This window comes from Mya arenaria, chromosome 3, assembly GCF_026914265.1.
Source record: "Mya arenaria isolate MELC-2E11 chromosome 3, ASM2691426v1".
NCBI classification, from domain to species: Eukaryota; Metazoa; Mollusca; class Bivalvia; order Myida; family Myidae; genus Mya; species Mya arenaria.
Genome location: NC_069124.1, coordinates 54,696,641 through 54,710,160, shown reverse-complemented (window position 1 = coordinate 54,710,160; position 13,520 = coordinate 54,696,641). Strand labels below are relative to the sequence as shown.

Genomic DNA, 13,520 nt, shown 5'->3' with positions numbered 1-13,520 from the left:
GTCATAGCATGCTCATATATAACACCTGAAATAATTAATAGCAGAATTGTGAAGATATTTAAAAAAAAAATGTGTGTGGTCATAGTTAATATAGATAAGTATTATATAGAATATTCAGGTAATTATTAGCATTCCTTGTGGGTTTTTTAAACTGTTGTAATAATAATAATAATACAATTTCTTGTCAGGATTTATGCTATAAGAAGTAGTGATCTGTTGTCTGTTTACTTTTTTTTAATATGATCTGTTTGACTGGAGTTACAGCCCTTTAAGTTAAAAATGAAGCTTCATGAAATTTTCAGCAGAATAAAGAAACCATCCATACACCACATGTACATGTATTTCTTTGTAACATCCTGTTTCCAAGCTTTTATACCACAACTGACAGCTTGCGGAGGATTATGTTGTTTGAGGTTTACGGAAAGCAGTTGTGATATTGTGGTTAATGTTGCATTTATGATCGTTATGAGTGAAAGGTAATTATATTAATAACACCATAGATAACTCCATTATTTTGAGTGTGTGCCGTTTTGAAGGATTGTACATTTTATTTCACTTATGGAACATTGAATTGAAGATGCATAGGAATAATGTTGTCCGGTGACTGTCCATGTTATCACTCTTATCAGTGTGCTCTATAATTTTAGCATTAATTTTCTTTTTTCAATATTTACTGAATTTGGTAACACTGCTGGTGGGCATTATATCTCAATTTAGTTCACTTATCTGTCAAATTGCACTATTTCTTTGAGTTAAGTCAAAGCCAGAACAATTCTCACGAAAATCCAGATTTTTACGTTGTCAACACTAACGTCTAGCAAGTTATGCAAGTTCTAGACGATCAGATATTAAATTTTATTCAGAACTTTTACCTTTAGAACAACTCATGGCCATTCCTATGTGGAACTATATTCTCCAAATTTTTAAATTTACTCGTATAAACCTCTAAAAATTAAAAATAAGAAACCATACTCACTGTTTACATCCATATTCCACTCATTGGCACTACAACGGAAGACGCGTTGGAGCATTTTCAACACATAACAAAATGTTATGGCTCCAATGATTACTCGGCATGCAAATGAATTTTCCAAACTTGACCAAAATAATCTTGTCTGCTTTTTTACGTGAGTATTTCTTATCTTTTGTTTACCAAACTTCATAACAATGCCTAAAATTGGGTTAAAACCAATCTCAATATCCAGCCAGATCGCACTATATTATCTCAGAAGCTATTATGGCCCTGTATACCGTATTTCCTCGACTATAAGACGGGATAATTGGGTCCCGATTTTTAACCTGAAAGTAGGGGGCCCCCATCTTATAAGCGAGTCGATAATATATTAAAAAAAGATTCAAGTCAAAATTAATAATATTTTACATAGTGTATTCGACTAACCTGTATATTGTCTGCTGATGCAAGAATGGGGTGATTAAGTAAACAACAACACGAAATCTCTTCACCGCGCGTGCTCTGACGTCATAGTGTACCGTTTGATCTGCATTTTTTCTCATGGTGCGTGTCTGTTTATTTAGTTTGACAGATATATAAAAACAGTAAATTGGAAACTTAATATGATGTAGGTGCCTAACTGCCAATTTGATTATGCAGACAAATGACAATGCAATTATAAATCCTATATGATCGTCACCAATCAAGGGACAATATTATTGTCTATTAATTGCTAAACAAACACCTATTCGTGCGTAATTGCCACGGCTTTTTGCAGTTTTGTTATTGAAGCCATTTATTTTCATGGTATTGATTACGGTTTATTGATCACAACATAACGGTCAATCTTTTTATTGTAATTGGGTTAAATTATTTCAATTCTGATAAGTAACGTCCTGTCTTGCAACCTTTAAAATAAACGCGTTACCGTGTACTAATTATTAATCTACCTCCAAAAAGAGCTCACAGTTGCCTGCCATTTTTTTCAAGCAAAACAACAAATTTACCGCATAAGTCGATAATTGTCTGTTGACCATGAAAATTTTCACACATTTGGAGGAATTAAAGGATTTTAGATTTGCTTAAAAATTTACCCCGTCTTATAAACGAGCCGAAACAAAAAGTATCAGATTTCATGGGCAAAGTTAGGGGGGTCGTCTTATAAGCGGATCACCTTATAGTCGAGGAAATATGGTAATAAGTATATAAGTAACCATGTATGCTCCCCAGCTTGAGCAAATAATTTTGTTTAAGATCACCAAATGTGTTAACAATGTTTCTTTGGTAATATAACCATGTTGATTGGCATAAATGTATCCCTCTATCATGTTCCTCCACCTAATGTGACACTTTTGACTAATATCAGAAGGCGACAAGTGTCCTCAGGATATATTTTTAGTTAGGTCTCTTGAGCATTATTAGCTCTAATAGAACGCACCTGTGTCTGTCAGATGTCATCAGTCAGGTCAACATCATCTCAACAGCAACATGGTATATTGAAGCATCAAGTAGAGATTCTTTTTTTCTGAGAGCCTAGTTTTGTCAGACAACCCTGAACATGACAGGCTCATTTTTTTGTATTTAGAACTTTCTTTTACGGGGGATAAAAAAACTATTTTTCTAGAACAAGACAGTTTTGCCTTAAGATCATTTGGAATAAAAAATTACTTATTTTTACTTTTCTAAATCATGCCTCGATAATCAGGAATAGTGCAAACTGTTTATATCATCAGTTTTTAAATAGTAGTTCTACTTCTTTGATGTGGTTTATTTCTAACTTGCCGATGGTTTTCCAAATGTGAACCTGAAATTAGAATATCATATGTTTTGTTATAAAACATGGATGCAATGGTTCACGGTACATCTAAATGCTCCATTTCAATGTGTTAAACACATGTTGCAACATCATCGATTGAAACCTTGAACACTTTCTATGGCAGTGTACACTGTTTTTCTTATGTTTGAGTGATACTTTGGCCAGGGTTCCATGGTGCATGTTTTTCTGATTTTCTTGCACAGTCTTCAAAGCAGTTAAATTTAATGGAACTCTTACTTGATAAGAAAGCTGCAGCTAAATTGGTTTATATCAAATGTCTGGATCAAAAGCTCAAAGACATATTGATTGATTTATATAAAAAGGTTTGTAACTGCATTTTACGGATACTGTAAAAGATCTAAAAAAGATGTTTTGTAATATAATAGTAAATGTTTTTTCTGTGTGTCTATTCTAATTTAATAAAGTGAAAATGATATTGATAAGAGGAAATAATAAATCAAATTCAATTGCTTGATGTTTGCAATCTTATGGTTTCATTTTCGCAGATATTCCCAATTCCTTTATGCAAATTAAAAGTATTGCAAAGAAAGAACCTGTTCTGATATTAAGATCCTCAGTGAAGTGCCAAACAATTCTTGCTTAAAAGAACTTAATACAAAACTCATGAAAAAATTCCCTGGGCATGGGAAATGAAGCATAACACAGTATTCATTTGTATATTGTTCTAAGAAAATTATGATACTCAGTTGCATTATAAACACATTTAGTTAGATATTCATTTCAACTGAATGTAAATAAATATACGAATGAATCATAGTAACACACAAAAAGAAAGGCTGAATGCTGCTTTTGGCGTCATGGTTTTTCCTTTAGCTTGAATGTCATGTTTGATAATTTACAACAAATGATGGTGATAACTAATTGCCCCTTGATGTACGTCACATATTTCTCTTTGAGGCTTTCTGGCTAGCACAGAACATATGGATGTAAGTAGGGATGGCATAATGGCTTGCCCTTTTTTTCCAAACAATTTGTCATATATAGGTGAACTATGTTTTACCTGAATATAAACATACAAAAATAATGAAAAATATATATTGGACACTTTTCCATTATATTTTTAGAGAATGAAGGTCAAGGTGGATGGCATGAGTGAGAAGAGGTCAAGTAACTCTAGTGTTGACCACTGTGACCCTAGTCACAATGGAGAGGATACCAGTGATCCCAGTCCCCATGGTGATGAACTCAGTGATCCTGGTTGCGAAGTTCATGATACCTGTGACCCTTGTTGCCATGGAGATGTGAGTGAATGCAATCTACACAGAGAAGAAACCAGTGACCCTAGTCTCAATAGTGATGGCCTGAGAGACCCTTATCACACTTGTGATGAACCCAGTGACCATTGTTCTCATGGTGATGACTATAGTGACCTCAGTATCCATGGTGATGACCCCAGTGATCCTACACTCCATGTAGATAACCCTTGCAGTGATGATGTCATGGATGAAGAGAGCGCTGGCATTCATGAGGGGTCTGACCGTGACCCTAGGAACTTTAAGTGTGGGGGTGAGGCTGTAGGGCAAATAGGGGCCATAAAGGGACAGTATATTCAAGAAGAGGAGGGATCTGAAGAGACAGAACAGGTTTGTGTGTTGAGTAATGTTTCCAGAATGAAAGAATTTACGAATTTTGTGATTGATTAATGTGTGGATAATTGATGTCAATGTATGACAAATGGTCGATTAACATGTGCCCCCCTTTCTTGAACAATTAAGTGGCAAAAGGAATAAAATTACAGTTGAGTGATCATACATTTTTGAATGGCATATTGAAGTGAATATTACTTTCTGTTTCCCATTTACTTAGGACCTGTCAGATCTTGGCACAATTGAGCTCCCCGACTCAGCCAGCAAGCCTGACCCACCACCTCGCACTGACAGTCATGGTGTAAGCGGTGGGGTAGCACCCCAGGGGAGACTGATGGTGGACAGCCTGACCCAAGGGGATGGGGAGGAGTCATTTTCCTGGGACAAACAGAGAGATTACCTGCTCACATGTATGGGCTTCATCAATGGGCTCGGCTGTCTGATAAAAGCTGGAGTGTACATTATGAAGCATGGTGGAGGTATGGTTGGGTTTGAATGTGAATCTCAATGTCTGTGTGGGAAATTCGTTTTCATGCCAATTTCTGCTTAGTTTGCTCCATAACAAGTTCTATAAAAGATACCATATTTACTTCTCTCTCTGTTGCGTTAAGTAATACATTAGATGGAAAACTTAGTTGCACCCCACAGAATACATTTGATGATCTGAGCATTGTACCAAAATTGCTCAATAAAAAAGTAACTTGCATCAGAAGCAAACTATTACTCTTGATATTTCTCCTTTATGAAAGTGATACAAAAGAATAGCATTTTTATTGTAGTTGGTGAACCATGATATTATTGCTTGGCATCATGCAAGACACTGGCATTTAAACTTGATTTGTAATAATTGATTCCGACAAAGTGCCATTTGGCGAGGAATGTACGAACACAGTATTGTCACTATAAACCTCGTGCCTGGCAACAGATTCTGGGAATGGAACCTTTCCAAAGCTCGGCATAAATAAACTAATACTTATCCTATAGAATACATTATTAACAAGAATATAGGTAGATCGCTTATTGATTGGTAGTTTTTGTATAAGTGTTAATGATAATTATTTACCAGGTTAACAAATTCATTCTACTTTCTTATCAATACAATAACCACTTCAAGCACATTAAGTACGCTATATCAAGTGTGAATATATTGATAGTGTAATTAGATTAAAGAATTACTGCTAATTAAGTAACTCTTACCAGTTATGACATTAACATGATGACACTGTTACAAATGTCAGGCCCCTTAATTTTCAAATTGACTGATCTATCAGAAGACGGCATTCTCTGATGCTGATGTTGAGGATGATGATAAAGTGATATTCTGCTTCTCTTGAAGACGAAGATGTTGCTGCTGATGATGATTATTTTGATAAGAGGGTAATGTTTTGTTGCTGCTGCAGCTGATTATGGAATGGTATGGCAAGAATAGTTCTTATAATGGAATGAAATGTTTTCATATTTTAGGTGTGTTCTTCATCGCCTACCTCTTGTGCATGTTGGTGATTGGATGCCCTCTGGTGTTCCTGGAGACCGCCCTGGGGCAATATGTTGTTGGGGGGCCACTAAATGCCTGGAAGGTCATACCATTATTCTCAGGTTAGTAGGAGGGTGGGGGTTGAAGTAGGGAAAGAATAAGGTGTTCAGGGTTAGTGAGGTGTCATACTGAGGAGAAGGGTAATGAGGGTTAAGAGTCGCTGTTGCTTGTTGGTTTCTCACAGCTGAGAGGTTAGGTGAGTTCATAGATAGCTTGATGCTGAAGGATACCTTTTTGTGTCCTGAAATGTTATTTTGTGGTTTGTAAGTGAGGCAGAATTTAATGTATCCTTTGTATCATTATTAAAGGTAAAAATGGTGTTTGTAAACAGGGACTCAGGGGTTTGTAAGTCAAGGGTTTGTAAGGAAAGACTGAAGGGATGGCCCTTTTTATCAAGGAATGTAATAATGGGGTTTGTAAGCAGGGACTGGGGTTTGTAAGCAAGGGTTTGTAAGGAAGGACTGAAGGGATGGCCCTTTGTATCATGGAAGGTAATAATGACGTTTGAAAGCAGGGACTGGGGTTTGTAAGCAAGGACTTAAGTGACGTCCCTTTGGATTCTGGAATATTATTCAGCTGTTTGTTAGCAGAGACTGAATGGATCCCCATTTATATCCTGGAAAGTTATGCTGAGGTTTGAATGAGACTGAAGGGATGTCCCAAAATATCCTGGAATGTAGTACTGAGGTTTATAAGCAGGGACTGAATGGATGGCCATAACAATTCTAGAATGTTATGAAGAGATTGAAGGTATGCCTCTTTGTATACTGGAAGGTTATTCCGAGATTTGTAACTAGGAACTGTAATTAAATTGGAGAACAACAGATGAAGTAAATTGGCTTAAGATAGTCTATATAAGATATTTACATGAAACTAAGTATATAATGTCATGTTAACAATTAAGCTACTCAAACATCAAACTTGCGAGGTCTTTCATAGCCTTTTGTTGACATTGTTGTTGGTGTCTTGCAAAACCTGGGCCCCAAGTCAAAAACGATTAAAGATACTCAAATGAAACTTGGAACACATGTTTACAGATACAATATGCACATTGATATTGCCCATAATTCCGATTCAAATAATTGTTGTGTCTTGCCTGTTTTCTACTGAAAAAGGATGCACATTAGACTTCAATATTTGACCATTGGTGCCTGCTTACTGTTCATAACAGATAATTTCCCTTCTATTATTCATTTAAGTGATTGTGCTATTTCCTACTGTTGTATTTCCTATAAATATAATTTTATATTTCTAGTCTGCCTTTTCTTGCAAAACAAGGTGATATACAACAAAGTATCAGGCTAATTCATCATTAAATCTCTAGAAGCAGGGATCAATCACTATAATGTCAAATTAGCAGGGAATCATCATTTAATGTGAAAGTAGCTGGAACTAATTTTTGTTTATGCCCCCCATCGAAGAAGAGAGGTATATTGCTTTGCACAGGCATGTCGGTCGGTCCGTCGGTCGGTCCGTCTGTCCGTCAGTAGACCAAAGCTTGTCTAAGTGATAACTCAAAAACTCCTGGACGTATGGTCATCAAACTTGACATGAAGGTTGGGTGTGACCAGTAGATGACCCCTATTGATTTTAGGGCTCATCAGGTCAAAGGTCAATGTCACAGTGACCTTTAATGGTAAAATAACTTTAAAGCTTGTCCGAGTGATAACTCAACAATGCCTAGACCTATGCTCATCAAACTTGATATGGAAGTTGGGCCTGACCAGTAGATGACCCCTTTTGTTTTGGGGGTCATTGGGCCAAAGGTCAAGGTCACAGTGACCTTAAATGGTAAAAGGTTGTCCGAGTGATAAATCGACAATGCCTGCACCCATGGCCCTCATTCTTGACTTGGAGGTTGGGCCTGACCAGTAGATGACCCCTTTTGTTTTAAGGGCTCATCGGGTCAAATATCAAGGTCACAGTAACCTTGAATGGTAAAAGGTTTTCCGAGTGATAACTCAACAATCCCTGCACCCATGGTGCTCATAATTGACTTGGAGGTTTGGACTGACCAGTAGATGACCCTTATTGTTTTTGGGGGTCATCGGGCCAAAGGTCAAGGTCACAGTGACCTTGAATGGTAAAAGGTTGTCCATGTGATAACTCGACAATGCCTGCACCCATGGCCCTCAAACTTGACTTTCTGGTTGGGCCTGACCAGTAGATGACCCCTATTACTTTTGGGGGTTATTGGGCCAAAGGTCAAGGTCACAGTGACCTTGAATGGTAAAAGGTTGTCTGAGTGATAACTCGACAATGCCTGTACCCATGGCCATCAAACTTGACTTGGAGGTTGGGCCTGACCAGTAGTTGACCCCTATTGATTAAAGAGGTCATTGGGCCAAAGGTCAAGGTCACAGTGACCTTGAATGGTAAAAGGTTGTCCGTGTGATTACTCTTCAATGCCTGCACCTATGGCCCTCAAACTTGACTTGGAGGTTTGGCCTGAACAGTAGATGACCCCAATTGTTTTTGAGGGTCATTGGGCCAAAGGTAACAGTGACTTTGAACGATAAAAGGTTGCCCGAGTGATAACTCAACAATGCCTGCGCCTATGGCCCTCAAACTTGACTTGGAGGTTGGGCCTGACCAGTAGATGACCCCTATTGATTTAAGGGGTCAAAGGTCAAGGTCACAGTGACCTTGAAAGCAAACTCGACAATTCCTGGACCTATGGTCATCAAACTTGGCATGAAGGTTGGGCCTGACCAGTAGATGACCCCTCTTGACTTTGGGGGTCATCAGACCAAGGTCAAGGTCACAGTAACCTTTAACACAAAAAAGTTAACAAATTTTCTCCCAGTGATATCTTAACAATGCCTGAATCTATGATCATCAAACTTGATATGTAAGTTGGGCCTGACCAGAAGATGACCCTTATTGATTTTAGGAGTCATTGGGTCAAAGGTCAGGTTCACAGTGACCTTGAAAGCGAAAATGTTTCAAGTGATAATTGGACAATGCCTGCACCCATGGCCCTCAAACTTGACTTGGAGTTGTGTCTGACCTGTAGATGACCCCTTAAGATTTTAGGGTCATCGAGTCAAAGGTCATGGTTACAGTAGCAGGGACCCACCATTATTTGTCCAAGTTTATATAGCAGGGACCCACCATTAATTGTCCATTTAGCAGGGAACCATCGTTAATTGTTGAAGTATATATAGCAGGAACCCACCATTAATTGTCCAAGTAGCAGGGAACCATCATTAATTGTCCAAGTAGCAGGGACCCATTATTTATTGTCCAAGTATATGTAGCAAGGACCCACCATTAATTGTCCAAGTAGCAGGATACCATCATTAATTGTCCAGGTGTATATAGCAGGAACCCACCATTAATTGTCCAAGTAGCAGGGACCCATTATTTATTGTCCAAGTAGCAGGGACCCATTACTTATTGTCCAAGTAGCAGGGACCATTTACGGTACTTATTGTCCAAGTATATGTAGCAAGGACCCACCATTAATTGTCCAAGTAGCAGGGACCCATTATTTATTGTCCAAGTAGCAGGGACCCATTCTTATTGTCCAAGTAGCAGGGTACTTATTGTCCAAGTATATGTAGCAAGGACCCACCATTAATTGTCCAAGTAACAGGGAACCATCATTAATTGTCCAAGTAGCAGGAACCTATCATTAATTGTCCAAGTATATGCAGCAGGGACCCACCATTAATTGTCCAAGTAGCAGACCATTGTCCAGACTTATATAGCAGGGACCCATCATTTAATGTCAAAGGTTAAATGTTGTGATCAAAATTGTCTGACATTATTCTAAAATGTAACAAAAAATCTTTATTGACAATACCTTTTTTGCAATATTCTTACCACAGAAATAAAGTTTTAATATTGTACATTACTTATCTTTGACGATTGTGATAAATTGATTGTGTATGTGGAAAAACAGTAACCTTATGAACTTTGTATAATTAATGAATGTTTGTTCCAAGAGGGATGTCATGATAACTAATCAGAAGATGTCTTCCTTAATTGGAAGAAACCATTAACTTTGTTGTTTACTAGAAAGATGTGTGAAGTGAGGACTTGATCTTGGAGGAATCAATTGTATTTTAATTAAGCTTCCCAGAAAATTCAGGATGATGTTGGAGATTATTCTTAATTTAAAACACTGTAAATATGAACGATTAAACTCTGAACAATTATTCTAAATTGTATAGCAAAACCTAGAACATTATATGTCAAATGCAGTCAAACTTTTCTAGATCAAAAATGTCATTCTCTATAGGACGGCAGACCCATTAAAAAAATATTTGCAAAATTAACATTGTTATTCTCTATAAGACTGCCAATTCAGATATAAATTGCAATAGCAATACTGTCATTTGCTATACCATGACAGGCACAGTCATGAACATTGTCATTTGCTATATTACGGCAGACATTTATCATACATGTGATAATTTCTTGGGTTGATTCCGGGACACTCGTCGTAATGTCAACGCACACTAGGGGGGTCACCCCCGGAATTTTTTTTAAATGGGGAACGCTGTGGTGCATTCTATAGCATATCTGGGGCTATTGTAGTCGTTTTTAATGTCGGGAAAATGTACCTATTTTGACTGCCAAGACGTATTTTTTACTTGACATGGTTGTTTTTTTCTGCATTTTCTTGAAAAAATAAAACCACCAGATATTTTCCCAGGCTTTTAAATGAAGTGCTAACCAGGAGGATATGCAGTCTAATTTCGGTTTCATCAAAACAGGAAATAGACAACTATACGGGCACCTGTTTTCCCGCGCTTTTGAGAACATGCGTTACAAAATATTTATTTTTTTATCACATTTAAAACGTTTGCAATTTATGACACACAATATTTTCCAGACGATAAAGAAGATTTTCCAGTCGATGAGCTTTTTTTCCGTTTGGAGATGCATATAATTTTGATAGAGACGTGTCAACAATCGGCTGTATAAAGCGATCATGTGACTTACCATGGTCACGTGATTAAAGCACTCTATATAACCGCCTGTAAACCCCATATCGTCAGTTTTATTTCGGCGTAAAAATACACAGGATAGTTCGGAAAAAAGGTCAAAACACTAAAATTCCTTATGGACGCGTAAGTTGTTTAAAGTATAACGACGTATCGACTTTGAAATTTGAAAGGAATATGGGATGTTTTTCGTGTTTTAATTTTGTTTTTTTACTCATTTTGTCACTTTCTTTGAACTTACCTTCATGCTCGTTTGTTGGTAAAATGTGTGAAAAATATCAATTCATCAATTAAAAGCTATCATTCATAAGACCAAACAAATCCATATGAAAACAATGAATTTGTATACAAGAACCCTCCCCCACTCATTAAGCACAACAATAGGCCGATAGATCAATTATCGGGTGATTGACGATGACCTCGACGACACTCGTACCAATTAACGGATTAGTGTCAACATGTCCTGTGTTTTATGACCAGTGTCCCGGACAGGCAAAATAGCTGACTTACATTGGTAAAATTAAGATAATCGATTCTGATTCCGAGATTTTTTTTTTCGTTTTTTTTTTTATGACTTTCCGGGACAAATATGCACCCTCCGTGACTCCGTGACAGAGATACGATTTCTGGGACAATACCAGACGTCCGGGACGTTATCAAATGTATGCATTTATATGATGGCAGGCACAATCATGAATTGCAATAGCACCATTGTCATTTGCTATATTATGGCAGACATTTATATGATGGCAGGCACAATCATGAATTTCAATATCACCATTGTCATTTGCTATATTACGGCAGACATTTATATGATGGCAGGCACTGTATAAAGTGCAATATCAACATTGTCATTCTCTATTCCACAGCAGACACAGTATAAATTGGCTATTGGCTAAATATCAAGATTGGCAATCGCTATACCACGGTAGGCACAGTATAAATTGCAATATCATCATTGTCATGGACTTTATCATGCAGGGCTTCTAAACACCAGCAATTTGCCGGTCTGGACCGGTTTGACCAAGCCAGACCGATTTCAGTTTCGAAAAGAGTCCAAAAAATCGGTCAGAAATGTTGTTGTTGTTTTTTTATAATTTCGGCTAAGTCAGTTAAATTTGTCGAAATTATAACATACAATCCTTCTTGGGTCATTCACACATTCAAAATTACCCCCAATAAAAGTGTTCTGATTACCAAATGACCAAGGCACCCAGCTGCTTTTCCAGCCATGCTGAACACACGGTATCTGTTAATAAGCAGATGCTCTTATTCTATAGGACATCCAAAGCGACGCGCTTGATTTACTAAAGTATCAAAGCTGAGTGTGCCGCTTACAGTGTTCTCAATAAGAACCGGCTGCCGGCCAAAATGGAGGGTTCAAATGACAATTGGGCCAGTTCAAATTTGGAAAACTAAATGAATTTTAAATAGAATAAGTAGTAGCTGGTCGGTTACTTTACTATTTGAGACGGTTCAACTGAAACTTATTGCAAAACCCTGTGCTTACGTCATTTTAATAAAATATAATGTAAAATTCGTTGTCTATATCTGACTAAAAGCTAGAAGCCTTGATTATAAATATAGATATATTTGTTTATTAAATATTATCAGTTGAATGTTGATCCCTGGAAGTGGCATCAAGCAAAAAAATGACAATACTGTTTCACTTTTTGTCGTCTGACCGCTTCCCGCCGGCCGCAATTAATTACAATTGCAGGGTTTCTTGTTAGAGACGCTGCAGAATTCGATAAGAATCTTATTTAAAATTAAGTTTGTATCAAATACTATCTGAATTGCCTATTATGGTTTTAAAGCCCTCTTACGAGTTGCCACATCGCAAAAAGATATTGACAGAATACACATCACGAAAATGTGTGACATACTTCTTCAGACATTTCCTTTTCCATATTTTGGACTTTGTAACCTGTCTTCTTCTTTTTTGCGGGGGGGTGGGGGGGGGTGGGGGGGGGGGGGGGGGCGGCGATAGTCGCCGGGTCCGGACAGATTTAGGTTTAGATTTTAGAAGCCCTGATATCATGGCAGGCACAGTATACATTGCATCACATAATTGTCATTGAATTGCAATATTATCATTGTCATTGGCTTTGTCATGCCCAGGCACAGTCATGAATTGCAATATCATCATTGTCATTGGATATATCATGGCAAGCACAGCCATGAATTGCAACATCATAATTGTCATTGGATATATCTATTATCATGCCAGGCACAGTCATGAATTGCAATAGCATCATTGTCATTGAATATTTCATGGCAGGTACAGTCATGAATTGCAATATCATCAGTGTCATTGAATATTTCATGGCAGGTACAGTCATGAATTGCAATATCATCAGTGTCATTGAATATTTCATGGCAGGTACAGTCATGAATTGCAATATCATCATTGTCATTGAATATTTCATGGCAGGCACAGTCATGAATTGCAATATCATCAGTGTCATTGAATATTTCATGGCAGGTACAGTCATGAATTGCAATATCATCAGTGTCATTGCCTATATCATACAAGGCACAGTCATGAATTGCAATATCGACATGACGGCATTGCCATTCTCTATATGAATGCAAGCCCTGTCAAAATACAAATTGCAAGATCATTTTTAGCTGGACTTGTTTAATAACTTCTATA

At 37.4% G+C, this 13,520-nt stretch overlaps 1 protein-coding gene across 2 annotated transcripts in view; it reads left to right on the top strand.

Moving 5' to 3' along the window:
• LOC128228425 (uncharacterized) overlaps window positions 1-13,520 on the top strand; it is an 82,735-nt gene that overhangs the window by 13,327 nt on the left and 55,888 nt on the right. For both annotated transcript variants that reach the window (XM_052939730.1, XM_052939729.1), the window contains 3 exons: window positions 3,854-4,372; window positions 4,596-4,854; window positions 5,840-5,971. In XM_052939730.1, the coding sequence (XP_052795690.1) occupies window positions 3,857-4,372; window positions 4,596-4,854; window positions 5,840-5,971 (907 nt within the window). In that variant the 5' untranslated portion in view covers window positions 3,854-3,856. The remainder of the gene's footprint in view (window positions 1-3,853; window positions 4,373-4,595; window positions 4,855-5,839; window positions 5,972-13,520) is intronic.